The sequence below is a fragment of the Carcharodon carcharias genome, chromosome 6 (assembly GCF_017639515.1).
Source record: "Carcharodon carcharias isolate sCarCar2 chromosome 6, sCarCar2.pri, whole genome shotgun sequence".
NCBI classification, from domain to species: Eukaryota; Metazoa; Chordata; class Chondrichthyes; order Lamniformes; family Lamnidae; genus Carcharodon; species Carcharodon carcharias.
Window position 1 is genome coordinate 176,083,802 of NC_054472.1, and position 24,259 is coordinate 176,108,060.

General features: G+C 39.5%; 1 protein-coding gene across 4 annotated transcripts in view; it reads right to left on the bottom strand.

Annotated features, from left to right (window-relative positions):
* Nucleotides 1-2,283: 2,283 nt before the first annotated feature.
* ldlrad4a (low density lipoprotein receptor class A domain containing 4a) overlaps nt 2,284-24,259 on the bottom strand; it is a 442,850-nt gene continuing 420,874 nt past the window's right edge. For all 4 annotated transcript variants that reach the window (XM_041189957.1, XM_041189960.1, XM_041189958.1 and 1 more), the window contains 2 exons: nt 9,830-9,883; nt 2,284-8,090 (listed from right to left, as the gene is read on the bottom strand). In XM_041189957.1, coding sequence (XP_041045891.1) covers nt 7,551-8,090; nt 9,830-9,883 — 594 coding nt within the window. In that variant the 3' untranslated portion in view covers nt 2,284-7,550. The remainder of the gene's footprint in view (nt 8,091-9,829; nt 9,884-24,259) is intronic.

Here is a 24,259-nt window from a genome sequence, read left to right on the forward strand (position 1 = left end):
AGGGGATTTGACTATAGGAGCAAAGATGTCTTACTGCAGCTATACAGGGCCTTGGTGAGACCACACCTGGAGTATTGTGTGCAGTTTTGGTCTCCTTACCAAAGAAAGATATACTTACCATTGAGGGAGTTCAGCGAAGGTTCACCAGACTGATTCCTGGGATAGCAGGATTGTCATATGAGGAGAGATTGGGCCAACTGGGCCTGTATTCATTGGAGTTTGAAAGAATGAGGGGGGATCTCACTGAAACATATAAAATTCTGACAGGGGTGGACAGACTGGATACAGGGATGATGTTTCCTCTGGCTGGGGTATCTAGAACAAGGGGTCACAATCTCAGGATATGGGGTAGGCCATTTAGGACTGAGTTGAGGAGAAATGTCTTCACTGAGAATGTGGTGACTTGTGGAATTCTCTGCCCCAGAGGGCTGTGGAAGCCAAGTCATTTAATATATTTAAGAAGGAAATAGATTTCTAGACTCAAGGCATCAAGGGATATAGGGAGGGGGGAGGGGTGCAGCTCGTTCAGTGGGCTAGACTACTAGCATGTGGTTCAGATTAACACCAATAGCAAGGAATTCAATCCCTGTTCTGGCTGAGGTAGACTCGGGGCCTGCTGCTTCATCCTACCTGTAGTTTTAAAAAAAAATCATGTCAGTTTGTCGTGGTTAGGTGAATAATCACCAAAAAATACCCAATTAAAAAAAAATACCCAATTTGACATCAAACTGCTTGTCTCATTCTTTGAGTCTCTCAGCTTCTCAGAGACCTAGGTTTGAATTCAACCCAGAGTTACAGAATGAACAGATCCACAACTAAATTGACCAATTGGATGCAGTACTTCAACACTAGATATAACTGTTGGTGATCTTAACAAAAATCAAATTGGACAGAGGGCTTTTGTGGAAGTTGAAGGCAGTTTGGAGTAGAGAAACTTTACCTAGCATTTTACCTTACCTGGGAAAGGTCAAAACATAAGTTACTACTCACACTTTTAGTAAAAGAAAGCGGTTTGAAGAAAACAATGTTGCCCAACAAATATTTACATTTGGAATAGCTGCCCTTATCATACATTGTTTTTACAACTAAATCAAATCCAGATTGGACTGGTTGGGCTGAATGACCTGTTTCTGTACTGTGTATTGTGAGAATGGGTTTTTAAAAAATTTTTTTGGGGAAATATTGTGTTATCTTGTGAAAAAGACTGTGTGTAAATGATTTAATTAAGCTGGGGAAGGGTTACTAGAAGATGGGTTGTCTGGGAGATTTAAGACATGAAAGAATAGCAGCATTAGGTTTGTGCATTTGTAATAGGATATTATGAGGGGTTTAAGGTACAAGTAAATAGGTTGAATCTAAAATTTGCATTTTTAGATAAGTTGAGTGTTTGAATATCAAAGGGAACCTGAGACAAAATAGAAACATGAAAGATTTTATATTTGGAAGGATTTGAGTTTCAAAGAGGTGTGAGAACAATGGAACTTGAGATGAAAGGGGTGGGGAGAAAGGTATTTGAGAGTTACTGGGGAGGTTAGGGGTGGCTGTTGGCTGTGTGAGGAAGATCTCCTGGAAACAGCTCTAGACTGGGAGAAGATGCAGTTTGAATCAGCTATCTAGACAAGCCAGGGCAGTTTTGTTCTGAAGTCTTGAATTTTCATTGCAGAGTGGAAGAGAGTTTGAGGTTGTGTGGTATGCCTTTATTAAAGCTACAGCAGTTTGCCTTGGGCAATATTACTGGATTTTTATAGATAAAATGTTGCCTGGAAGGTGTTTACTTGTGGGTCTGACCAAGTAGGGAGTATTTTGGGGGAAATGTGTTGTAAGACTAATTTTAACTATAATTTATAATCTTGTGCGTTTAAGTTTTCTTCTTGTTAATAAAACTTTTGGGATTTTAAAAAGTAAAAGTGTTATTGGACAGTATATTTTCTAATTTTCAGAATAGAAAAAAAAGGGTATGGCCTATAATTTAAGTTTCCCACTGGGGTTTGGTTTACTCAGCAATTAACATCTGCTGTGGTCATAACAATATCCTATGTAATAGTAATCTGTTACAAAGTCCTCTTTAAACATACACAAATTAGAAACATTAATTTGCCTTTTCCTTCAACATCTTGTATTTACATAGTGCCTTTAATGTAATAAACTATCCCACAGCACTTCACGGGTATCTTATCAAACAAAATTTGACCTTGAGCCACATTATATTAGAACAGATTTAATGGAGGTTAATGTTCTTGATTAATTTTAAGCAACACAATTCATAAAATGAGGAAGCCAATGTTTCTTTCAGTATTTTTTAATGATTTTTGCTATGGTCTGACCACAGCTAATTACAAGCATAAAATATTTTTGACTACAACAGCACTTAGCAACATCTTCTGTAAAGTATTGCAAATACCAGACCTTAGGTCTATAAACTATTACATCACCATTGCTTAATTAATAGAGGCAAATACACAAGTTTCAATTTTTTTTGATAACATAATGGAAATAAGCAAATACTGTTAAAAAATCCATAAAAGCAAATTTTGCCATTATAGGTCACATCAATTTCTATTAATTGTACAAAATTACATTGTACAGTTAATATTTCTGCCAGCATTACCTTGTGATAACAGAACTCTAAACGCAAGGAACATTCAACTATTTCTGTACACAATAATTTGTTTTGGTAACAAAGTATGGTCGTATAATGGTTTGAAAGCTACATTGAAATGTTCTGTAGCTGACACACCAAAGCATGAATAAAGCCCAGCAAAACCTAACAACTAGAAAGCTGGCATCTGTGTTGTATATTCTGATCCATGCAGCATTGCTATGTAAAATAAAAAGTCCTCTATATGAAAATGTATTTGTCTACAAGGAACCATAATGATAACTATCAATTAAAAAATACTAACAGATCTGAGAGAACCAACTGTATTTGCAGTTCATTATTACACCAGGTAAGCTTATGATTTTATTCATGTTATCATTAATGGAATTGGCAAGGATTCTAGTGTAAATTATTATAAATTACTTAACTGTAGCAATAAAAATTCTTATATTTGAGGAGGTTTCATTAACTTTTACATCGTATGTGCTTCCACTACCATTTGCTTTAAATGTATGTGGCAGAGTTGTGAATTACTAAAATTTCTAACCGTGTCACTCCTTTGGATAGGTCAGTGTTCTTAAGGTCAGTTATGGGTCAGGAGGAGTCATAATTTATTCCCCCACCCGATCACTGAGATTGGCCAATTTTGTATGCCAAATCGTAGCCAAAACCAAATACAAATGATTCATTTAACTTTTAAATTCACAATTGTGATCACATTGCTATTTGAGCTAGAGTCAAGATGCCGGTGTAGCTCTGGAGGATATCATTGTGGCTGTGCTGTGCAGCTGTGAACCATTTGCTCTAGATTCTAACATGCCAGTGTTGGGGATGGTGGGAGGTTTGGGAGTGAAACCCACAGGCCTGATTCAGCAACTGAATCTCTCAGAATAAAGGCATTGTAGTATATAGTTTTCTTCAAAAGAAAAGTCAGAAAGCAGAGGACCTGATTAATAATGTTGAAGTTGCTTTCAGAATTTATCTAATTCCAATTATTTTTAATATTTTTTAAATAGTTTAGACAAGTTACTTTTTTCCTAAATGTGGTTTTATTATTTAAAATAATCTGCAGGCTCTTAATTTTTCCTAAGATACATGTTCAAAGAATTAAACTAATTTTAAAAAAGACTATGAAGGTAAGTCTGTCTTCCTTTAAACTAATACTGGTCCAAATGAGTGACAACTGAATGACAGACAAAAGAAATTGTGAATATTCTGTTGCATTTTTAACAGTGACTTAGCAAAATCTTCTTCACTGCAAAGTTCCATTTACAAGTGAGAATTCTGTTACATACAAACTGACCGACTACCTCCCCAACTGAAGAGGCAATAGTCAAGTTCAGTAATGTCAGCTTCTTTCTTCAGCATTACAGGATAATAATTTTTAGGAAAATAAAGTACATAGATTTTTTTCTTTATGTATTACTTTGCGAACTTTTGTTTACAAAAAGGACAAAGCACATGGTAGGCATTCATAAATTCTATGCCATTGTGTTAAAATTTATGTCATTTATACATTATCATACATTATTAACAATGTCTTTTTACTACCCATTGGGCAGGATATGTGCATAATATATTCAAGTTATATACAGCACCTTACAAATAAACATAAGAGACAGACAACAAAAGAAGCACCATATTTAAGTGAGGCACAACAAAGGTGGGAGCTCAAGAGTGCAAGGGGATTCCTATATCTGCTCAAACCTGAAAATGAGGCACCTTATCTGCTCACATACTAATAACATGCAAGCCTCTTCAAAAATATATATAGATCAGTTTCTACCACAGCTTACAGATCAAGCCAACATAGAAAGCATAAAGAGGCTTCTTCACACACCAAGTGTCTTATGATATATCACATGATTATTATAAGCTGACATACAAATTATTTAAAGCAATAGCAGCATTAGAAGCAGCAGTAGCAGCAACAGCAACACCACTGAACAAGTTAACTCTGGCAGTCTTCAGAAATCAAACACCTTATGATACAAAAAAAGGAACGCTTCAGAATCAAATAAATGGTGACTAAGATTTGTTTATCTTTCATTCAAGAGTCATACAGGATACTGAAATGCATGAAGAAAAGTTATTTATGAAAAAATTAGTCTTAAAAAAATAGCAAAAGTGCAATATTGCCTGGTGTTGAAAAAATACATCTGCAATAGCGAAGATGCATTAAGTGTTAAGGTATTTATTTTATTCTAGCATGTCTAAAAAGGTACATCTCATCTAAGTTCCTACCCCAGGCCATTCCTAACTTGAGGCTATACATAATGAGAAAAGGCTAAAGTAGGAGGCAAGATTCTAAAAGGATCCTTCATAGCCCTTGAGAAAACAGACCTAAAGCTAATCTAAACATTGTAAAATTTGTCTGTCAACTTCTCTTACTTAGCGTGTGATTGGTGAATTATAAATGTTCACATTAGTCTATGAAGAATGTGCTCTTTGAAGAAGATACATTATTAACCAACAGTATCTGGTATAAACATTAAAAAGGACAGAAAAGGGCAAGCTAGGAAACAGTGGACAAGTTGGCTGGATGGTTTGCTGTTCAGTTATCATGATTATCAAATTAATTATGCTCTTCTATTGATTGAAGAAACACTAACATTTAGGTTGTGTGTACTTCCCCTGTTTGTTAATTATAAAGGGAATTTTCTGATAAAAACGATAAGAGATTGGATATACCATGGCAACTATATGTCAAATGTATGTTTAGCCCATTGTGATTGTGTTCACTGCGCAACGTCTGTCATTAGTAGTGACATATTTGTGTTCACAAAGGCTTGTTTCAAAGCATGACACTGTATTGTGTGGGGAGAACTCTAAATCTTCACATTACAGCTCCTGCATGGGAGTAAAAGGAGGGTGTGGAGCTGGGAAAGGGAAGGTAAACATTTTACAATCATGTGATATGAACAAAACAATGTTTATTAGAGTGAAACTCCACTTAATTAAGAAAATAAACAAAGTAACTTTGCTACCTGTGAGTTACCATCTAAGATGGCTGCACCATATGGCTGAAAACATATATACTGACTGAACTTGTAAGTTGAGTTGTAAGTTATAATAAAGGAACAACATGACTTTTACAGTTTTTTGAATACTACCTACTAATTATTTCTGCCCATGCCCATTTTTATTAGCAACAATGAAACATGGAAAAAATACTGAAGTATTATTCAAACAGTGCTCATTTTTACCACTATGCAACTCAAGATTTATATTTTCCAACTCTGACTGCAATGACATCTATCAGATGTATCTGAAGCCATTAAGCAGTGAAATATATAAGCATTACTTATTGAATACATATTGCTTACTGCTAAACATTATATCTTGTGGCTCAGTTGCATGATTTTTTCAATTTTCAGAAAACGTTTTGATGTGAAAAGTTACATTGTATGTTTTCCACAGGCTGTAAAAGTGCACAAAGGCAAAAAAACAAGAGGTGAAAAATAATGCAGAAATTTGGTAAACCACAGCTGTTTTGCATTTTTAGCTACAACTGCTGAGGACTAAGGAAAATTGACAAAAAGTCAATATATTTTCAAGTATTCAGTTTACAGATCACTTCGAAAAGGTCGTTCGAAAATGTGAGGAATGAAACACAATTTAATGGTTTGTAATAAGGAATGCAGTCAGCACAGACTGTATTTGTCACTCCTGGGAAACTCTCAGTGCCTGTATGTGTGTCTCTGGCAATATTTCATTCTAATTTCTACAGGTAGACACAGAAACAATCAAATGAACAGACTGAAAACAGTATAGTCACAATTCACATGGAAAGACTTGCTTTTGTTGAAATATCTTGCACATGCTGAACTTCAGCTTCTGGTCAGAATGTGTTGGGTAAGTGTTTGAAAATGTCCAAAAGCAACAGGCAGTAAATAGCTACAACTTGTCTAGAAAAACTTTTCTAAGGTGCGAGCATTTTAAGAGAAAAAAAACTATAACAATAGATCTGTTTTTTCTCCCCGCAGACAGTACAATGAACTGAACATTTACTGCACATTTGCAAATGTTGAAATTGTTATGTGAGAGTACTCCAATGAAGATCTTATTGTGATACCTTCCACACTCCACTTTACATAACATCATTAAACTAATTTCATGAGACCAAGGTTAAGCATGTGCAAAAAGGCTGATATCTTTGAGTAGTCAAAATTATGCATTTATTCTAAATTGCAGACTTGGAGTAATTGAGCTTTAAACCACCTGCCATCTAGTAGACTTCAAGGTGGAAATTCCCATCATATTGATGTTCCTAATAGTTATTGCAATGACAGTTAACAGTTTGTGTCCCTGTATTTTCCATTTCCTGTGTAAATAGGCATTAGGCTGGAACCAGAAATCTTTCAAAAATAACCTCCATATGCTGAAAACACTAACTAGTCCCCTGCATCCTTAGAAATTCTACTCAGTTCCATGTGTGAAGACAACAGATAGTTTAAGTTTTCCCCTAAAGCAATTCCCCTTTTTTTCAAACAAGAAAATAGTGCAACATTTCAATTTTTCACAAACAAGTTAAATCATTGCATTTTTCTTCCACCTTTTTGTCTTGGCACTCAAAAGGAATTTCAATTTTTTGTTTGAAAATATCACAAAACTGGCCAAAAAATGTACAGTTATCATTAAACACCTTAAGCATCCATCTCGGGCAATTCAGTTACTACAAAATATCTACAAGCCAACAGCAGAAATTCTGTGTTAAGGATCTTTAAAATTAAATAATCCAGATAAAAAACTGTTTGCCAAAAGCTGCTAGTTTGCCAAAGTGGAAGTTATACTGTTAGAATCAACATATCATGCACTCCCTTAAAGAAAACTAACAACTTTTTGTTTGGTTTTACTAACTGTAGCAGTTCCCACTGAATAACATATTGTGCCACAGGAGTGCAGCCCAATGGTGCCACAACTGTTTCAGTTCATGCATCCACAGAGGCAGTCAAACAATTTTTCCTGTATTCAAGTCCTTCCCTCTGAATGGGACAATTGTACTGTCTTCACTATTCTGCTGAAAATGGTGTCCACTGCCCCCATGTGTTGAAGGATGCGTGCTGTGCTGGTGATGGAAAAAAGCTGACCCTGGGTAGTGACCCATGACCTCACTGTAAGTGGGTGGTGGTCCTTCCATCCTTCCATTACTGCTATAATTTGTTGCACTTATGCCTGAATTGCTGCTTGGTGGGCGTGGTCCTCCATTATACATAGAGACATCGATCAAGTCACTATCAAAGATGGTTCTATTAGGTGGAGCCCTGACAGATTCGCGATTGAGTTCCAATTGTTGTTCTGGATCTCGAAGTTGCAATGTGCACAACCCCTGATATGGAGGAGGTTCCTCTCCATCTGACAGTGAAATGGTGGGAGGAAGATCAATCTCATGTTGCATGTAGGGGTACGTGGGTTGAAAGCGGCTAAAGCGTTCCCTCTGCATGAACGATGGGGTTGTAAATCTGTCTCTTGATCTTGGAGTATACATCAACTGAAAGCAAAAAAAGAAACATTTTAGGATTGTATTTGGACTGAGATAATAAGTGATGATTTTTACATTATGTTTACTATTACATTAAGCATTTTTACAGATAACCTGAGGAATGCAGCTATCTAACAAATCTTTGATCTTTATAAGAATGAATATTAAGCCTACAAGTACTGGTGATCAAAGTATTTTTATAACCATTGGTTTGTGTGCGATAATGGAATTTAAATATGCAAAAGTGGCATGATAATTTGGGAGTCAAATTGACAATCTGATTTAGATTATTTTTAGGATTCTTAACCAAGTCTAGCTGGTACAAAGCTAGGTTCAAAAACTGCCAAGTCAGAGCAGAAAGAGAAAGGGAGTGCTTTCCTAACATCAAAAGCTAGCAAGCCGGGAGCAGCAGTGAGCAGAGTTATTTGAATCTGCCAGTTATTTAATGCATCAAATAGACCATAGTCTCAGATGTGTATCTGTAATATTACAGCACTGTAAATTAAAGATGGTCCTGCAGTAAATGCAACGGGCAACTATAAAAAGAAACTTTAAAGGTACGAGGATGAACTAAAATAAACCAACGGTTAAGCACTTCAAAAAAACACCAGCAGAGAAACAATGAATGCTTTTAAAACTGGACTGAATATATAAGGTAAATAGTTATCCATGAAGGGTGTCGCAGTGGTTAGCATTGCTCCCTCACAGCTCCTGGGACACCCTGGGTTCGATCCTGACCTCAGATGTCTGTCTGTGTGGAGTTTGCACATTCTCCCTGTGTCTGCGTGTGTTTACACTGAGTGCCCTGGTTTCCTCCCACCATCCAAAGACGTGCTGGTTAGGCAGATTGGCTACGGTAAATTTTCCCCCAATGTGTGTGTGAGTGTGTGCCCTGTGATGGACTGGCATCCCATCCTGGGTGTACCCTGCCTTGCACTCATTGCCTGTCGCGATAGGCTCGGACTTCTCATGATCCTGAATTGGATGAAGTGGTTCTGGAAAAGTGACTGCGTTATTAATCAAGCAGTTCCCCAAATTAATTTTTAAAAAGGAGCAATAGAGATGGGAAGAAAGAGGAAAAAGCAATCTAAGCGACCTCAACAGGAAAAAATTCAATGGAGAACATTGGGAGGTTTAGGCTAATCTGTAAAATATTGAAATAGATTTTGAGTTTTGAAAAGGCAAGGAGTTGAAACGTTTTTCCAACACCAGTATAATAAGGTGGCTATAGAGGAGGTTAAAATTCTAAAGGATGCATGTGATGATGAAATTGAAGTTTTGAAATATTTATTAAATAGGACACTATTCATTAAAGAAGATCTGAGCTTGTTTTCTTTACATCCAGTATACCATAGAAATTTGATAATGGTGTAGCATAGGTGCTTAATAAGAATCAACTAAACCCAGGTCCATTTAGCAATTGTAGCAGTACAGTATTGAATGATAACTGGGCAGAAAAGCCGTGTTTTGATTTACAACACAGCTTAGGTTTGCAAACGTGCAAAATGGCAGGAGACAATCATTCTTTGCACTTTGCACATGGGCACAGTGTCTTTTAAAATTCCCTGCCCTATCTAGTTTGAATCGTGGAACAAGCCCACTGATGATGATACATATTTTGTATGATTATATTTACACATCATTACTCGTCCATTTTCTGATGGTTTACACATTTCATACAATATAGGGAATTGTTTCATAGTATTCAAATACAACTTTTTATTATGAATCATTTAGCTGGAACATACCTCTGAAGCACCGTGACGAGAAACTGTGCTATCTGATGGGCACAGGTACCCTTCCTATTGAAAAGAAGCAAATCATTATATAAATAGTACATTACTGATTAACAGTTCACATAACCATGGTCAAAACAAAAGGGAGGTAAAACGTTTTGCACTCACAGTTTAACGTTTACTGGTTATACCGTGAATGGCAGCAATGAAGGCCAACTAGGCGTTTGCCTACCTAATTGTTTGCTGCATCTGTATGTTAGCTTTCAGTGACCCATGAACAAGGACACCCAGGTCCCTTTGGACATCAACATTTCCCAATCTCTCATCATTTAAATAATATTCTGTATTTCTATTTTTCCTAAGCAAGTGGATAACTTTACATTTTTCTACAGTATACTCCATCTGCCATGTCTTGCCCACTCACTAAATCCCCCTGAAGCTTCTTTGCATCCTCCTCACAGCTCACATTCCCACCTAATTTTGTGTCATCAGCAAACTCGGAAATATTACATTTGGTCTCCACATCCAAACCATTGATATAGATTGTGAACAGAGTGGCCCAAGCACTGATCCTTGTGGTCCCCCACTAGTCACAGCCTGCCAACCTGAGAATGGCCCGATTTTCCTACTCTGTGCTTTCTTTCCATTAATCAATTCTCAATCTATGTCAGTATATTACCCACAATATCCTGTGCTCTAATTTTGCTTACTTATCTCTTGTGTGGGACCTTACCAAAAGCCTTCTGAAAATCCAAATTAACCACATCCACAGGCTCCCCCTGATCTATTCTGCTGGTAACATACTCAAAAAATTCCAACAGGTTTGTCAATATAATTTCCCTTCCATAAATCCATGCTGACTCTGCCCAGTCCTACCATTATTTCCTAAGTGTCCCGTTATCACAGCCTTTATAATAGATTCTAGCATTTTCCCTACTATTGATGTCAAGCTAACAACTCTGTAGCTCCCCATTTTCTTTCTCCCTCCTTTGTTAAGTAATGAGGTTAAATAGTGGGGTTACATTTACTACCTTCCAATCTGCAGGAACTGTTCCAAAGTCTATAAATGTTTGGAAGATGACCACCAATGCATCCACTATATTTACAGCAACTTCTTTCAATACTCTGGAATGTAGATCATTAGGGCTGGCGAATTTATCAACTTTCAATCCCGTTAATTTCTCCAGTGCTACTTTTTACTAATATTAATTTCTCTCAATTCCTAGTCCCTTGGCTCTCTAGTATTCCTGGGAGATTTTTTTGTATCTTTCTCCATGAATAGAGAGACAATGTATTCAATTTCTCTGCCATTTCCTTACTCCCCATTATAAATTCTCTTGCCTCTGCCTGCAATGGGCCCACATTTGTCTCTGCTAATCTTTTCCCATAGAAACTTTTACAGTCTGTTTTTATGTTTCTCACTAGTTTACTTTTATATTCTATTTTCCCTTCCTTTATCAGTTTCTTGGCCCTCCTTTGCTGAGTTCTAAAATGCTCTCAATCCTCAAGCTTACTACTTTTTCTGGCAACTGTATAAGCCTCTTCCTTTGATTTAATATAATCTTAAATACAGTTATATCACTTTTCCTGTTGATTTTTTGTGCTTCAAAGGAATGTATATTTGCTGTAAACCATGTTTTAATTATTTAAATGCTAGCCATTGCCTATCTACCATCATGTCTTTCGATGTTGTTTCCCAATCTTCCACAGCTAACATGCCTTTCATACTTTAGTAGTTTCCATTGTTTAGATTTAAGATCCTAGTTTTGGATTGAACTACATCACTTTCACGCTTGTAAAATTCTATCATATTATGGTCATTCTTGCCTAAAGGCTCCTTTGGGGAGATGGTGGCATAGTGGCAATGTCACTGGATCAGTAACCCAGAGGCTCAGGCCAATGCTCTGGGGACACGGGCTCAAATCCCACTATGGCAGCTGGTGTAATGTAAAAATTCAATTAATAAAAATATGGAATATTTTTAAAAAGGCTAGTTTCAGTAATAGTGACCATGAAACTATCATTGGTTGTTGTAAAGATCCAGCTGGGGGTTCACTAATGTCCTTTAGGAAAGGATATCTGCCATCCTTACCTGGTCTGGCCTACATGTAACCGCAGAACCACAGTAATGTGGTTGACTCTTAACTACCCTTTCAGTTCAAGGGCAATTAGGGATGGGCAACAAATGCTGGCCTTGCCAGCGATGCCCACAACTCATGAAAGAATACGTTTTAAAAAAAGATTATTAATTAGCCCTTTCTCATTGCTTAATACTAGATCTAAAATAGCCCGTTCCCTGGTTTGTTCAACATACTGTTCTAGAAAACCATCTTGTATACATTCCAGTAATTCATCCCCCACAGCATTAGTGCTAATTAGGTTTACCCAGACTATATATAGATTAAAGTCCCCCATGATTACGTCCCCGTAACAGCAGTTACATCATACCTGTTTACTTCCATTTGTGCCGTCAATTCATCTATCTTGATATGAATGCTGTGTGCATTCAGATAAGGCTGCCTTTAATTCTATCTTTTTATTATTCTAGCCTTGCCTGCTGGCACACTCAAGTTTGTACACTCTGTTCCTTCCTGCCACACTCAGATTATCAATTCACTTATTGCTGCCTTGCCTTATCCCCTCTCTTTAATTAATCACATCTTCCATCACCTGATTCCTTGTCTCCATGATTTAGTTTAAAGCTCCATCTACCACTTGCCACTACATTGGTCCCAGCATGGTTCAGGTGAAGACCGTCCCAACGGTACAGCTCTCACTTTCCCCAATACTGGTGCCAGTGCTCCATGAATTGAAACCCATTTCTCCCACACCAAGATAAAAGCAAAAGACTGCAGATGCTGGAAATCTGAAACAAAAACAAAAAATGCTGGAAAAACTCAGGAGGTCTGACAGCGTCTGTGGAGAGAGAAACAGAGTTAACATTTCGAGTCCGTATGACCCTCCGACACCAATCTTTTGAGCCACGCATTTAACTCTTTAAACTTATGTTCCCTACTCCAATTTTTTTTAACATTCATTCACGGATGTGGGCTTCGCTGGCTGGGCCAGCATTTATTGCCCATCCTTAGCTGCCCTTGAGAAGATGGTGGTGAGCTGCCTTCTTGAACTGCTGCAGTCCATGTGGTGTAGGTACCAGGATTTCCAGGAGTTCCAGGATTTTGACCCAGTGACAGTGAAGGAACAGCGATATATTTCCAAAGTCAGGATGGTGAGTGACTTGGAGGGGAACTTCTAGGTGGTGGTGTTCCCATCTATCTGCTGCCCTAGTCCTTCTAAATGGGAGTGGTTATAGTTCTGGAAGGTGCTGTCGAAGGAACCTTGGTGAATTTCTGCAGTGCATCTTGTAGATGGTACACACTGCTGCTACTGTGCGTCGATGATGAGAGAGTGCATGTTTGTGGATGTGGTGCCATCCACATTTACTTGTGGCTCAGAGATTATTATATCTGAGGTTCTGCTTTCTAATTTAGCCCCTAGCTGCTCATACTCCCTTAGCAGATCCTCTTTCCTAGTTCTACATATGTCATTGATATTTATGTGAACCATGACAACTGGATCCTGCCCCTCCCACTGAAAGTTCCTCTCCAGCCCAGAGCAGATTTCCTGAACCATGGCACCGGGCAGGCAACACAGCCTTCTGGGTTCAAGCTTTCAGCTGTAGAGAACTGTATCTATCCCTCCCTGACTATACTGTCCCTACATTCCTATTAACTTGCCCTGCTTGAGTGGCTTCCTGTACCATGGTGTCACTGTCAGTAGTCTGATTCATGCTGCAGGCTTCGCATTCATCCATACTGGCTGCAAGAACCTCAATCCTGTTGCATAATTGCAAGGGCTGAGGGTCCTCCACTTCCACCTTCTTGATCCCCATACCTGCCTACCTCGCAGGCACATCCTCCTGTCTTGACCATGGACCAAATCAGACGACTTTATCCTAAAGGGTTTGAACGCCTTCTCGGGTGTCCAGGTAAGTTTCCTCCTCCCTGCTGTATCGCAGTGTTTATGTCTCACCTCCAGCTCAGTGACTCTGAGCTGAAGTTCTTCCAGCCGCAGATACTTACTTCAGAGATGTTTGCTTTGGATTACCCAGGTGTCCATGAGCTCCCACATTCAGCAGCTGCCACATATCACTTGCCCTGCCATATTTATAGCATTTAACTAATTATTTTACTGATTAAATCTTAGCGTCTTTAGTCCTGCCTGTGTTTATATTCTTATTATTTCAATAAATGTTCTACTTAGTCTGATTGAAATTCCCTAAATAGGAAATGCTCATCAGTCAATTTAATAAGCTTTACCACTATTAGTAAGCCATACCACTACAAATAAAACCTTACAATTGCTAAAATTACCTGAGTTTTGAAAGATAAATGAGAAAAATACTCACCAATGTATCAACTACCTGTTTTCCTGTGACATCACACTGATTTTTCTCAGAACGTGGTAGGTCCGTTCTGGAGCCACAGATTGGATATCTTTTAGATGCTGCTGTCTGTCTCCGGGTCTTCCTCTTTCCCACTCTTAGATGCTGTTTTCTGTCTTTGGGTCGTCCTCTCTCCTGCTCTTTTAGGTGCTGCTGTCTGTCTCCAGGTCCTCCTCTCTTCCACTCTTTTAGGTGCTGCTGTCTGTCTTCAGGTCCTCGTCTCTCCTGCTCTTTTAGGTGTTCCTGTCTGCCTCCAGGTCCTCCTCTCTCCTGCTCTTTTAACATAAGCTCACAACATAAAGGACGCAACTAAGAGAAAAATAACATTCTTAGCTGACAACTGTCAGGCCAAAAAAAAAACAATCCTATCATTCTCTTCCTTTAAAAGAAGCAATGAAGCTTGAATGTGAATTCCAGTGTTAATCCTTTCCTCAGTTAAGGCTGATCATTCCAACAATATAGACCAAAAGCTCTGTATTTGAGGCAACCCCCTATTGTTGAAACATTTTTATTTTCGCTTCATTAATAAAATGCTCATTAGTTGGATGTAGATATCTGGAAAAAAATGACATAAGCAATAACAACATCTTATATTTATATAGCACCGTTAATGTAATGAAACGTTTTGAGGCGTTTCACATGAGCATTATAAAACTAAGCATGATAACGAGCCAGATAAGGAGATATTAAATCAGATGACCAATAGCTGAGTCAAAAGATAGGTTTTAAGGAGTGTCTTAAAGGCAGAAAGCAAGGTAGAGAGGCAGAGAGGTAGAGGGATAATATTCCAGAACTTAGGGCTTAGGCAACAGAAGGTACAACCATAGCAATGATGGAACAATTAAAATCGATTTGGAGAAGCGCAGATATTTCAGAAGGTTGTGAGGTTGGAGATTACAATGATAGGAGAGGAGAAGCCATGGAAAGATTTGAAATCAGGATGTTGATTGACTAACCAATGCACAGGGGTGATAGAGAAATGAGGCTTTCTGTGAATTAACATACAGGCAGCAGAGTTTTGAATGAACTCAAGTTTACGGAAGGTAGAATGTGGAAGACTAGCAGGAGTCTAGAGGTAATGAAGGCATGGATGAGGGTTTTAGTAGCAGATGAGCTGAGACGGGGCAAAGTTAAGCAACATTACAGAGGTTTCTTTTATATTCATTTATTGCCAATCTACTGAGTGGCTTGCTAGGCCAGAGGGCATTTAAGAGTCAACCACATTGCTGTGGGTCTGGAGTCACATGTAGGACAAACCAGGTAATGACAACAGATTTCTTTCCCTAAAGGGCATTAGTGAATCAGATGGGTTTCTCGACAATCATTAGACTTTTAATTCCAGATTTTTATTGAAATCAAATTCCACCATCTGCTATGGTGGGATTCAAACCCAGGTCCTCAAAGCATTACCCTGGGTCTCTGGATTATCAGTCCAGTGACAATACCACTACATCACCACTTCCCCGTGGAAAAAGGTTGTCTTAGAGGTGGCACAAATATGACATCAGAAGATCATCTCGGGATCAGATGTGACACCAAGGTTACCAACAGATTGGCTTAATCTCAAACAGGCAGAGGGATGGAGTTGGTCGCTAGGGAATGGAGTTTGGAGCTGGGGCCCAAAACAATGCCTTCAATCTTCCCTATATTTAACTGGAGGAAATTTTTGCTCATCCCCTATCAGATGTTGGATAAGCAGTCAGATAATTTAACAACAGTGGAGCCGCTGAGAGAGGCTGTGGTGAGGTAAAGTTGTGTACATGTGAAAGCTAGTGCCTTCAGATGACACTGCTGAGGGGCAGCATGTAGATGAGAAACGTAAGTTAAGATGATTATGTAAGTTTGATGGATCATTGGGGCACACCAGACATAACGGTGCAGGAACAGGAAGAAAAGCCATTGCAAGTGATTCTCTGGTTATAGTTAGACAGAAAAGAATGGAACCAGGTGAGAGCAGCCCCACCTAACTGAACAACAGTGGAGAAGTGTTGGAAGAGGATGGTGTGGTCAACCGTGTCAAAGACAGATGGAAAGGACAAGGAGGGAAATTTTATCAATAGTTCTGGAATGGTCCAGCATTATTATGAGAAGCAAATATACACTCTTTCCTTCAAGGACTATTTCCATTACTGAATTTTAGCATGAAATGAAAATAGCCAGGTAAACTGTACCAAGTACCGCAATGATTCCATACTGTACAGTAGCCAGAAAGTTACAGCAATTTTTCTGTCCTACATAGAAACATACATAGAAAATAGGAGCAGGAGGAGGCCATTCAGCCCTTCAAGCCTGCTTCACCACTCACTGTGATCATGGCTGATCATCCAACTCAATAGACTGCTCCCGCTTTCTCCCCATACCCTTTGATCCCTTTCGCCCCAAGAGCTATATCTAACTCCTTCTTGAAAACATACAATGTTTTGGTCTCAACTACTTTCACTGGTAGCGAATTCCACAGGCTCACCACTCTCTGGGTGAAGAAATTTCTCCTCTTCTCAGTCCTAAATGGTCTACCCCATATCCTCAGACTGTGACCCCTGGTTCTGGACTCCCTCCCCATCAGGAATATCCTTCCTGCGTCTACCCTGTTAGAATTGTATAGGTTTCTATGAGATCCCCCCTCATTCTTCTGAACTCCAGCGAATATAATCCTAACCGACTCAATCTCTCCTCATATGTCAGTCCCGCCATCCCAGGAATCAGTCGGGTAAACCTTTGCTGCACTCCCTCTATAGCAAGAACATCCTTCCTCGGATAAGGAGACCAAAACTGCACACAATATTCCAGGTGTGGTCTCACCAAGGCCCTGTATAATTGCAGCAAGATATCCCTGCTCCTGTACTCGAATCCTCTCACTATGAAGGCCAACATACCATTTGCCTTCTTTACCCACCTACTGCACCTGCATGCTTAACTTCAGCGACAGGTGTACAAGGACACCCAGGTCTCGTTGCACATTCCCCTCTCTCAATTCATAGCCATTCAGATAATAATCTGCCTTGCTGTTTTTGCTAGCAAAAGTGGATAACCTCACATTTATCCACATTATACTGCATCTACCATGCATTTGCCCACTCACTCAGCTTGTCCAAATCACACTGAAGCATCTCTGCATCCTCCTCACAGCTCAACCTTGCATCCAGCTTTGTGTCATCTGCATATTTGAAAGAACCTTACTCCTTTGTAGTTTACTAACACTTTTTAATCAAACTGATTAAGAAAAAGCAAGTTTAGTCTTTTGATAGTACAGGATTTGAGTATTGCTGGAAAAAGGGACATGTCTAAGCTTTTCGTCTTGCACTTATCAGGACACTTGCAAGGATATCAATATTAGGGGAAAACAACAATTTATGCTGCATGTGAAGAGCGTGCTGACTGGTTGGCAAATGGCTTTGCCATGGATAATGCACCAATGATGGTGACTGGCAAGCAATGCCTTGACCAATCAGGGTCAAGCTGCCTGGTTTAAATTTCAAACGACATTTGGCAGTTAATTGTCAGCCACCATCAGTGATGCATTCTCCATAACAATGCCACTTGCCAACCAATTAGCACGCTCTTCACATACAGTACAAATTGTTGTTTTCCCCTTATACAGGTATTCTTCTGAGTGTCCTGATGAGCACAAGACGAAAAGCTTAGACAGGTCTCATTTTTCAGCAATACAAAAGACAAGTTTGTGTAATTATTTTAACTAAATTCAATAAAAAATGACCAATGATTAATTCAAATACTCCTGCATTGCAGTGACAGCTTTCATAAAATGGTAATTTCTGAGTCCTGGTTAAACCATAAAAGATGCCAAGTGAATCACACAGTACAGAAGAGGCCCTTCAGCCCATCGAGTCTGCACCGACACATGAGAAACACCTGACCTACTTAACTAATCCCATTTACCAGCACTTGGCCCATAGCCTTGAATGATATGACGTGCCAAGTGCTCATCCAGGTACTTGTTAAAGGATGTGAGGCAACCCACCTCCACCACCCTCCCAGGCAGTGCATTCCAAACCGTCACCCCCTCTGGGTAAAAAGGTTTTTCCTCAGATCCCCCCTAAACCTTCTGCCCCTCACCTTGAACTTGTGTCTCCTCGTGACTGACCCTTCCACTAAGGGGAACAGCTGCTCCCTATCCACCCTGTCCATGCCCCTCATAATCTTGTACACATCGATCAAGTCGCCCCTCAATCTTCTCTGCTCCAACGAAAACAACCCAAGTCTATCCAACTTCTCTTCGTAACTTAAATGTTTCATCTCAGGCATCATCCTGGTGAATCGCTTCTGCACCCCCTCCAATGCAATCACATCCTTCCTATAATGTGGCAACCAGAACTGCTCACAGTACCCCAGCTGTGGCCTCACCGAGGTTTTATACAACTCCAGCATGATCTCCCTACTTTTGTAATCTATGCCTCGACTGATAAAGGCAAGTATCCCATATGCCTTTTTCACCACCCCACTCCACCTTCAGAGATCTACGGACTCACATGCCAAGGTCCCTTTGTTCCTCAGAACTTCCTAGTGTCATGCCGTTCATTGAATACTTCCTTGTCAAATTACTCCTTCCAAAGTGTATCACCTCACACTTTTCAGGGTTAAATTCCATCTGCCACTTATCTGCCCATTTGACCATCCTGTTTATATCTTCCTATAGCCCAAGACACTCAACCTCACTATTAACCACCCGGCCAATCTTTGTGTTGTCCACAAACTTACTAATCCTACCCCCCACATAGTCATCTATGTCGTTTATATAAATGACAAATAATAGGGCACCCAGCACAGATCCCTGTGGTACGCCACTGGATACTGGCTTCCCGTCACTATAGCATCCTTCTGTCAACACCCTCTGTCTCCTACAACTAACCCAGCTTCTCTACATGGATTGGAGTTGTCATCAAAAATCTGAATCTTATGCTTTCCAATCAGAACCAGTTTGGGCCATATTAACTGCTTCCTACAGTAATTAATATATTTGCAAAAGTAATTTCTACAATTCTCAAAAATGTAGAAGTTGATGACACAAACAGACTCAAATTTAATGCCTCAAAATGTCAATACTATATTAAAAAAATTAGGAATTGCACTTTAAAATCAGGTTCAGTGATAAATAAAATATATTCATCTTAAATTTGCACTTAGAATGCTAAAGTCCGTTTTCCAACAAATATTAAAGCTATTGATCATTCATTTGTAACGTGAAGCTTTTGTGTTTTTAAAAAACTTAAAAGCTTACAATTGGAGTATTTTACAATAACTGATGAAAAAAATCAGAAGTCGAAAAAGTGACTCAAACACATTTCAGCTAGTTACATCAGCGTAAAAGAGAAGGCTGAAGCATTTGCAACCACCTTCAGCCAGAAGTGCCAAATGGATGATCTATCTTGGCCTCCTCCTGAGGTCCCCAGCATCACAGATGCCAGTCTTCAGCCAATTCTATTTACTCCATGTGAAATCAAGAAATGACTGAAGGCACTGGATACTGCAAAGACTATAGACACTGCTAACATTCTGGCAATAGTACTGTAGACTTGTGCTCTATAACTCGCTGTGCTTCTAGCCAAGTTGATCCAGTATAGTTACAACACTGGCACCTACTAGACAATGTGGAAAATTGCCCAGGTATGTCCTGACCACAATAAGCAGGACAAATTCAATCTGGCCAATTATCATCCCATCGGTTTACTCTCGATAATCAGAAAAGTGATGGAAGGGGTTGTTGACAGTGCCATCAAGCGGCACTTACACAGCAAAACCTGCTCACTGGTGCTCAGATTGGGTTCTGCCAGGGCCACTTAGCTCCTGACCTCATTACAGCCTTGGTCCAAACATGGACAAAAAAAAAAGAGGTGAATTCAAGAGGTAAGATCAGAGTGACTGCTCTTGATACCAAGGTAGGATTTGGCTGAGTGTGGCATTAAGGCCTCCTAGCAAAACTAAAGTCAATGGGAATCAGGGGAAAAGGTCTCCATTGGTTGTAGTCATACCTAGCACAAAGAAAGATGGTCATCTCAGTCCAGGACATCACTGCAGGAGTTCCACAGGGTAGCATCCTAGGCCCAACCATCTTCAGCTACTTCATCAATGACCTTCCTTCCATTGTAAGGTCAGAAGTCGGGATATGTGCTGATGATTGCACAATGTTTAGCATCATTCGCAACTGCTCAGATACTGAAGGAGTCTGTATCCATGTGCAGCAAGGCCTGGACAATGCAGGCTTGAGTTTATAAGGGGCAAGTAACATTTGTGCCACACAAATTCCAGGCAATGACCATCTCCAACAAGAGAGAATCTAACCAACTTCCCTTGACATTCAATGACATTACCATCACTGAATTCCCTACTATCAACATCCTGGGGGTTACCATTGACCAGAAACTGAACTGGGCTAGCCATATAGATACTGTTGGCACAAGAGTTGGAATTCTACAATGAGTAACTCACCTCTGACTCCCCATAGTTTGTCCACCAGCTGCAGAGCACAACTCAGGAGTGTGATGCAATACTCTCCACTTGCCTTGATGAGTGCAGCTCCAAAAGCACTCAAGAAGCTTAGCACCATCCAGGACAAAGCAGCATATTTGCTTAGCACCCCATCCATCGCGTCAACATTCACCCCCTCTAACACCAACACATAGTGGCAGCAGTGTGTACCATCTACAAGATGCACTGCAGCAAGTCACCAAATCTCTTTCAACAGTACATTCCAAACCTGTGACCTCTACTTCCTAGAAGGACAAGGGCAGCAGATGCATTGACCATAACACTGCCACTTGCGAGTTTCCCTTCAAGCTACATACCATCTTTATTTGGAACTATATCATTGTTCCTTTACCATTGTTGAGTCAAACTCCTGGAACCTCCCTAAACAGCACTGTGGGTGTACCTACACCAAATGGACTGCAGCAGTTCAAGAGGGCAGCTCCCCATCACCTTCTCAAAGGCATTTAGGGATGGGCAATAAATGCTGGCCTTGCCAGTGACGCCAACATCCTGTGAATGAATAAATTAAAAAAAAAATAATTTTCAGCAGCTCATCAGGCAAATTTAAATAGAATCGACTGAACAAAAGCAGAACATTCAGCCCAATTGGTGTATGCTCAGTATTCCTCACTCTCTACATAGACATCTTCCCACTTGGCCCACATATCACTTAAAACACATATATGTATCAAACCTCTCCATCAATGCTAGCTAAGAAGGTGGTGGTGGTGTTGGGCCTTTCTTCCTAAACTGCTACATGTTATGGTTTGCTAGGTGACCAGTAGGGTGGTTAAGAATCGAGCTCTACAGTCTATTCCTAGGAACTCACGATGAGATAAACATCAACTGCAGTTGGAAGACCATCAGCTCGATGAATGATGCACTTTGGTCTGCCCGAAATTTGCTGGTTTTCCAGTTCAAAGAATTGTTCACAACTGAGTGTTGCAGACAAAGTAACATGGGATCTAGAAACATAGGGCTTAGGAACAGGGTAGGCCATTTGGCCTCTCAAGCCTGCTCTGCCATTTGATGAGATCATGACTGATCTGGTTGCGATCTCAACTTCACTTTCCTATCTGCACCCTATAACCCTTGACTCCCTTGTCTATCAAAAATCTACCTAACTCAACCTTGAATAAATCAATGACCCATCCTCCACAGCTTTCTGGGGAAGAGAATTCCACAGACTATCAAGCCACAGAGGGAAAAAAAATCTCCTCAACTCCATATTAAAAGGGAGACAACTTACTCTTAAACTGTGCCTCCTAGTTAACAAGTCCCTTCAGGATCTTATATGTTTCAATAAGATCATCTCTCATTCTTCTAAACACCAATGGGTATAGGCCCAACCTGTTCAACCTTCCTTCACAAGTTAAGCCCTTCATCCCAGGAATGAGTCAAGTGAATCTTCTCTGAACTGCTTCTAATGCAATTACATCCTTTTCAAATAAGGAGACCAAAACTGTACACAGTTTTGCAGATGTGGTCTCACCAAGGCCCTGTACGGTTGATGTAAAACTTGCCTACTTTTGTATTCCATTCCTCTTGCAATATATGCCAACATTCCATTTGCCATCTGAATCACTTGCTGTACCTACATAACTAACTTTTTGTGATTCATGGACCAGGACACCCAGATCTCCACTTAAATAGTTTACTGCTTTCCTATTCTTCCTGTCAAAGTGGACAAGTTCACATTTTCCCACTTTATATTCCATCTGCAAAATATTTTGCCCACTCACTTAACCTATCTATAATCCCTTTGTAGACTCTTTACCTCCTCTTGACAATGTACTTACCTATCTATTTTGGTGCCATTAGCAAATTTAGCTACCATACATTCAGTCCTTTCATCCAAGCCTTTTATATAGATTGTAAATAATGGAAGCCCCAGCACTGATCCCTGTGGCACTCTGCTAGTTACAGTTTGTTAGCTAACCAATCCTTTATCCATGTGAATATGTTACCCCTACATCATTACCTGCTGTAGTAAACTTTGATGTGGCGCCTTATCAAATGTCTTTTGTACACTACATCTACAGGTCCCCCTTTAACTATCTTGCTTGTTACTTCCTCAAAGAATTCTAAGAAATTAGTTAAACATGATTTTCCTTCACAAAATCATGTTGACTCTGCCTGATCCCATTATGATTTTCTAAGTATCCTGCTATACCCTCCTTCTAGCAATTTCCTTATGGCAGACGTTAGGCTAACTGGCCTATAGTTTCTTGCTTTCTCTCTCTCTCCTTCCTTGAATAAAGGTGTTACATTTGCCATTTTCCAATCCACTGGAATTTCTAGAATCTAAGGAATTTTGGAAGATTATAACCAACTCTACTAACCCTGCAACCACTTCTTTTAAGGCCCTCAGATGCAGGCCATTTGATCCTTGGGACTTGTCAGCCTTTAAGTCTAATAATTTTCCCAGCACCTTTTCCCTAGTGATGATGATTGTTTTAAGTTCCTCTCTCTCTTTCACTTCTTTATTTTCAAGTATCTTTGGGGAGTTTTCTAAGTCTTCTACAGTGAAGACAGAAACAAAATACCTATTCAATGCCCCCACCATTTCCTTGTTTTCCATTATCATGGAAAGGCCATCATCTAAGGCCTTTCAGCCATAGTACACCGTGGGGCTGGAAATGGGGTAAAACCCCTTAGGCTGTATGTTTGACATGTGACAAATCTTGTAATATTAACTCTAACTGTAAATGTAGTGAGGAACATACAGTATTGGAAGAAACGGATTTGGTTTGCAACTTAAGTAATGTCAACTTTGAACAGTCATGTAATGTACTTTTATAAATTATATGAATAAAGTATATTTTTGGGGGAACAAAAATCAATCACAATGGTGTGTGACTGAAGTCACATTTTGGCCAGACTGGTTAAGGATAGTAGGTTTCCTGCCCTACAAGATATTAGTGGCCAGTTGGATTTTTACAACAATCAAACAGCCTCATCACTTTTACAGGTATTACCTTTATTTATTTCCAGATTTTTAAAAATCTGAATTCAATTTTTTCAGCTGCCAAATGGAAGGTGTATCAAAGAAGTAAGAACAAGGATAGCAATGGGAAAGGCTGTATTTATTGAGAGAAGACAGCTGCTAACTAGAAAGCTGAATAAACAACTCAAGAAGAGACTTGTAAAGAGCTTGATTTGGACTGCTGTTTTGCATGGCTATGAGATTTGGGGAGGCGATGGCGTAGTGGTATTGTCACCAGACTGGTAATCCAGAGACCCAGGATAATGCCCTGTGGACCCAGGTTCAAATCCCACCATGGCAGATGGTGGAATTTGAATTCAGTAAATATCTGGAATGATGACCATGAAACCATTGTTAATTGTTGTAAAACCTGGTTCACTAATGCCCTTTAGTGAAGGAAATCCTGGTCTGGCCTACACGTGACTCCAGACCCACAGCAATGTGGTTGATTCTTAAAAAACAATTAGGGATGAGCAATAAATTCTGGCCTAGCAGCAATGCCCACATCCCAAAAAAACTTAGACCTCAC